This window comes from Corvus brachyrhynchos, unplaced genomic scaffold (genome assembly GCF_000691975.1).
Source record: "Corvus brachyrhynchos isolate BGI_N302 unplaced genomic scaffold, ASM69197v1 scaffold116, whole genome shotgun sequence".
Classification (NCBI taxonomy): domain Eukaryota; kingdom Metazoa; phylum Chordata; class Aves; order Passeriformes; family Corvidae; genus Corvus; species Corvus brachyrhynchos.
In genome coordinates this window covers 9033358-9039622 of record NW_008240221.1, presented here as the reverse complement: position 1 = coordinate 9039622, position 6265 = coordinate 9033358, and the positions used below count along the sequence as shown (strand labels likewise).

Below are 6265 nucleotides of genomic sequence, written 5' to 3'. Positions count from 1 at the left end.
GGATGATGCGAGGCAAAATTTCGGGAAGAGGAGGAGCCAGGAGCCTCCTTCAGTAGAGATAATCCTGCCTCGGGGAGATGTTTTTGGGAGTTGTTCTCCCGAGGCCGAGCTCATCGCGGCGGGGCAGCCCGGCAGCATCCCCCGCATCTCTGCACGCCCTGGCCCCGCGGACACAGCTTCTCTCTCCCTCTCCCATTCCCTCTCCTCTCCTCCCTCTCCCGCCGCACTAATGCCGAACGCCTGCGGCAGAGCACGTACTGCTCGCGTCACCGGGACCGGAGTGGTACCCTCAGCTTCCCGGTCTGTATCCCGGCTCACAGCATCACATCCCAGGTGTGGGTAAGGAGCAACTTGCCTTTTCTGCTGGACATGGGGCGCACAAAGCACCTTTCCTTTGACGACCGTTTCAGTAAAGATAGGCCCCAAATTGTTTAAGTTTGTCACAACCTTTTCCTCCCCAAAACCACCCAAAACAGAACAAAAAAACTAACTTACTTCCCCCCTGACCCCCCTCCCAAAAAAACCCCCCAAACCAACCAAACAACCAAACAGTGTTGATTTTCATTTCTTCTGGTCAGCTTTTAATTTTTCCTTGCATTCATTGTCACCCTGGAAATTGTTCTTGAGGACCAGCAAAAGAAATGGACTCCCTACTTCTGAGTCAGGGTTTAAGAACAGCTGAAATAGAATATTTTGCTTTCATTGTACAAGAAAATAAAAATGGCCAAGGGAAACAGCCTGCAGCATGGAAAGCAAGTGAAATTACAGAAAAGTGAAAAGACTTGAAAATATGTATGGTTTTGAAGAGCACAGGTTTTAGTGGGACTGTCTTGAAAAAACACTGTCTTACAGAGTTAATTTTATGTCCGTTGAGAATTGTTTGGTGAGATTTACCACAACGATTTTAGGAGATTAGTTAAATCATATTTAGAAATTATACTTGCTGACATCAGAGTTCTGGCAGAACATTTCAGATTTTAAAAGTAGATTTTCGTTACTTCAGTTTTGGTCTCAGGAATTTAAAACATTTTCTTCATTAATCACTTTGTGAACATACACAGTGGAAAAATTACTTATGTCACTACCCATGCTGCTGTAAATATAATATAGCTGTTAGTAGCACTAATGGCACAAGCACTGTAAAGGTGCTTTTAACATAGAAGTGTGCCCATAAAATAATTCACTTCATACACCAGTGAGGGCAGATTGATTTGGGAATTTACTGCATCTTTTCCTATATGTAGCAGTCCTGCTAGCACAGTCAGTTTTTAAGATTTATTAGAGTTCAGTGTCAAATTTAGTTTGAGTATAAGCAAGATTTGACTCTTTAACTGCTCATACTTTGAAAATCAGAGCTGTTAGCTATGTCCAGCTAAATGCACCTTGATCTCTGTTTCCTTCTGATATGCTATTTGCATTTGAATTCTTTGTATTAGCAACAGGAATCATTAGTCTAGAGAACTGTGGCTTTGTTGAGTCACCCTTTCTACTTGGAGACAAAGCAAAAAAGAAATAATATATTTTTCTTTGGATTCCCTTATTGAAATGTTTAAGATACTCACTTAAAAGTATCATATCTCATGCTTGTAGCTCTTAAGATTTGTAATCACAGGCCAGGGTGTCCTTAGACTGCAAAGTATACAGGCACTGGACAAAAAAATGGCATCACTTCCCCCACTCACCCTTAGCCTCTAATAATCTTACTCCAAAGGGATGAAGTTCTAAATAGGAGAACAGATGGATACAGAGAGAGATGAGCAGATGAAAAGTCAAGGAAATAAGAACACCAGACTGTGGTTATAACATTTTGGCCCATTATCTTTGAAGAGATCTCAAATCAAAATCTGTCTCATTCAGTACTGCAATTAGAAGCTCTCAAGCTAATCGTGTTGGCAGGATGTGATTTTGTACTCGCTACTTAAGGATTGCTTTTGACATCTGATGACTTGAACTGTGTCAATAAATCAGCATAAGTGAATTCTGTACCTCAGGAATTTACTTGCTTCCTTTCAAATGAACCCAGTCAAATAGTTGCTGGGGGCAGCAAAGCACAAAGGAGTAAAACAAGTTCAGCAAGTTAAGGTATCAGGTATTTCACATTCTCCTTCAAGACAATCCTATCACTAAAACTACAGTGACTAAAAAAGGAGGCACATTTCCACTTGTCTATTGACTTCCACATTTTTGATCTGCAGGCGCTGGAGCATGTCAATGCCCGGCTTCTTGAGCTGTACCCTGATGATGAAGAACGGTTTGATATTGTCCTGATGACTAATAACCACGCCCAAGTGGGAGTGAGGCTCATAAACAGCATCAATCACTATGGTAAATAAAATAAATACAAATGTGTAGAATTGCCATCTGTTACATAATTTTATCCTTCCTGTTCTGACTTTGGGAAAAGCAGTTTCTTTGATATCTATTTTTGGGTGTTAGCGTAAGAGAAATAGTATTAGACAGAATTTGGTCCAGTGCTCTAGATTTGTCAGGTGTCAACCATAACTTCTGAGAAGTCCTTAAACATTTTGATGTTTGGTATCTATGCTGCCTACGCATACATCTTCACAGCAGTTACTCTGCTGTCTTAGAGGGAATGTTTTCCCCTAAATTCTCCATGAGGATGGGCTGATCAAACATTGTAATCATTTTAAGTTGTGTAACTTACTGAAATTGAGATTAACATATTTTCTTTCTTTTAAGTTTACTGTAAGCTAGGCTAGTGTACCTTTTCACAGGTTCCTTTTACAGGTTTGTAGTGTCAAGGCAGAGCTACACCTTGTGCTGTTCTTACTTTAGGCTTAACAATTGAACGTTTCTGTATGACGGGAGGAGAGAGCCCCATTGGTTACCTGACTGCGTACCTCACGAACCTGTACCTCTCAGCGGATTCTGAAAAAGTGCAGGAAGCTATAGAAGCAGGTTTGAATTGACTTTCTTTTGTTTTCTCTCTGCTGAGCTTGTTCAAAAATTAATATATCGTGTGTCTTTCACAGAAAGTAGTGCTGCCTCATCAAATGCAGAAAGTCACCACTTAGTATGGTGCAAGCTTATCACTTATTTTTACTCAACCAAATAAAAGCATGTGATACTATTCTCTCTGACCCTTCAGCCTGCTTAATAATGACAGCCTAATCACCCTACACCTTTCTGTCTTACCTCCTTCAACAAGAAACCAAATTTGCACCTCTATTCAACTTCTGTTTGAATAGCATCATCTTTTTGATACAACTTACAAAAGCAACTTCTGTGTCCTATAAGGAGTTAAAAAATAACAAATACTTGGATTGAGTGGTCTTCTTGGGATTTCCTGCTTTTGTCTCATTTGCAACACAGCTTGGGGACCATTTTTGTATAGTCTTATATGAAAGTGGAAGGAAGCATGTCCAAGAAGTTTGGGACAGCGTCCATGCATTTGTGTTACGGAACAGCCGTCTCTAATTAGCTTTTGTGATCATTAGCTTTTCGTGCTCACCATGTATAAAGGTCACCACCAATAAGTTGTTGGAACCAAACTGCTGGTGGTTTCATGAAAGACTTTGCAGGACATGCTAACTGAGAGTCTCTGATCTATTTTCAGGCATTGCATCAGCTACAATGTTCACTGCCAACAAAGATGTTGCTTACTCAGATACACAGCTGAGGGTGGCATTTGATGGGGATGCTGTTATCTTTTCTGATGAATCAGAACAGATTGTCAAAGAACATGGATTAGACAGATTTTTTGAACATGAACAGCTGAATGAAAATAAACCTCTTGCACAGGTTTGTATTTCTTGAATTTCTTGTTTAAAGGCAGTTTCCACAAGACCTGATGGCTTTCGTTGCTACTGTATTTCTCCAGCTTCCCCAGTGTGGATGTGTTCTTTGTGAAAGCTGATGGCTTTATTTCCTTTTTTGAGGATAATCTTTAAAATACATGTTTCACATAAAAGAGGCCACCATTGCCATCCTTTTACCAGGCCACCATTGCACTCCTCTCTTTTCTCTAAGAGAACTGCATATATAAGACCGTGACTTACAGTTGTCTTTTAATGCTATCATTAGAAAAAGAAATGCTAGTACTGATTTACTTGATTATTTTTTATCAGACTGTAGGTAATGTTAATTTCAAACCCTGAGATATTCTTGTTATTGAAACAGCATAATACCTTCTTATTCCCAAGCAGAACTATGCCATTTGTCTAAAACCACAAATATTTTAACATTAGCTTAAATTGAAAGACCAATTCTGCTGTTGTTAAAAATAGTATAAATTCAGAATAAAAGCTTTATTTGTGAAAGTACTGGACAGTGCAATATATTGCAATTTGAACTAAACTGTCATTTACTTCCATTAATTGGAATGTAGTATAGTCATTAGTCTGGAAAGAGTTCACTGATGGCTTTGTAATTAGGTCTTCTACTGGTTTTTTTGTGCAGGAAAAAGAATTACTCATGGTTCATAGTAAAAAGAGTTTAATGTTTTTAATGAACACTTTATTAAAGACTATAGTTAAAAGTTAATATTGTAAGAGGTCTTGTAAGCCTTAGGGAGAATTATTTTCCCCCTGATCCTACTATGTAGTGTTATGGCTTTAACTTTTTTCCGGTGTATGAATTCCTAGTGAGGGTGCAGACCCATTTGGAGATGTTACATGGAGAGTTTGTGGAGGAGCACAGCATTTGGAAAAGGAATTCTGTGTGTAACTGGCAGTTTGGAAGAAAGCAAAAGAATGATTTGGGGAACTGTGGACATATACTAAATATGCTTCTGGTATTTCATACTCAGGGTCCTTTGAAGGGTTTTCTGGAAGACCTGGGGAAACTCCAGAAGAAGTTCTATGCAAAAAACGAACGATTAAATTGTCCTATAAGGACGTACCTGGTCACAGCCAGAAGTGCAGCAAGCTCTGGAGCCAGAGTGCTGAAGACTCTCCGCAGCTGGGGTCTGGAGATTGATGAGGCACTTTTCTTAGCAGGAGCACCTAAAGGACCAATCCTGGTGAAAATTCGCCCCCACATTTTCTTTGATGACCAGATGTTCCACATCGAAGGAGCACAGAAATTAGGCACCATAGCTGCACACGTTCCCTATGGCGTTGCTCAGAAGTACCGCAAATCTACATGACTAGAGGGTAACATTAAGGATAAGGTTCTTAACTCAGCCAGCCTCTAATCTACCAATAGTTACAAATGAAAACCTCTACATTTGTGTATTGTGAGCACTGTCTTTAAAGATTTAACTTCTGGCTAGAACATCCTTTAAAGGAAATATTTTTAATATTGGAAAGTTTTTAATAGAGTTATTTTAATATAATTCTTAAGCAGTTTAGATTTTTTACCTGTCTGTATCTAACACTGTGGTTTTGATATTAGGAGAAGATTTCTACTGTTTTTATAGCTTGAGAGATATTCTGAGAGACAGAACAGTTACATTTTATCTAAAAAACTGTTGACGGGTTATTTATAAGAAAACCTATGCTGCAATGCTGGTTCTTGACAGTTATTTCTGAAGTTCCCAAAAGCACAGTTTACATGTAACTGTTTACGTGTTGGTGGTTTGCTCGTTAAATATGTGTTCAGTAGGTCTGTCACCACAAGGCTTTGGCTTCTAGTAAAATATTAGCGCATTTGGTCTTGTGTTTACATGTATTCTTCTATATTGTTTTCTTATCTTAATAAAGCTGGCTTTACAGAATAGAGGTTTTAGCATAATTTCTTAGGCAGAGCTTGTGTAATCAGAATGTTCCTGATATTTAGAACCATAAGTGACTACCTTCTGTCAAATCTGAGAGAGAGATAGAGGTCTCACTTAGACCCAACATACTTCACAGAGCTGGGCAGAAGTCTGAGATGCTGTGAGGATCTTGGCTGGGACAAAGGCTGAAGCTTTAGAGCACACCTTCATAATAGCAGAGAATCTACCCAGAAATAATGCTGTTGGTGGAACTACTTGCTTCTTAACTAGATTTCCTTAGGATTTACAACTGTTCTGTGATCTGTGTGAACTCAGTTTGGCAACTTCAGATGAGTTTCCAGGGCACAGGTGCCTGTGGCTACATGACTTCATATTTCACCATAGGTCTAATCTCTCTCTTTTATGCTAAATTCCTGTATCTCATTGTTATCCATGTAACTAAGTGATATCCAAATGACACCACTAACATCTGTCAGGTGGTGTTTGTTCTCTGTCTCTCCCTAGTGGAACAACTGTCCTGTTTCATTTTTTATTGTTGTCATATATTCATACCACTAGAGACAAAACCAAAAGAATGTGCTTTGCAGT

At 39.1% G+C, this 6265-nt stretch overlaps 1 protein-coding gene across 1 annotated transcript; it reads left to right on the top strand.

Annotated features, from left to right (window-relative positions):
• Positions 1–6: 6 nt before the first annotated feature.
• On the top strand, positions 7–5677 carry LOC103622861 (cytosolic 5'-nucleotidase 1B; the record flags this gene model as incomplete). Its single annotated transcript, XM_017745045.1, has 5 exons — positions 7–339; positions 2196–2325; positions 2797–2919; positions 3578–3762; positions 4769–5677. Coding segments are annotated over 5 exons (1110 nt in total), but the record flags the coding sequence as incomplete, so codon positions are not given.
• Between the last annotated feature and the right edge of the window lie 588 nt (positions 5678–6265).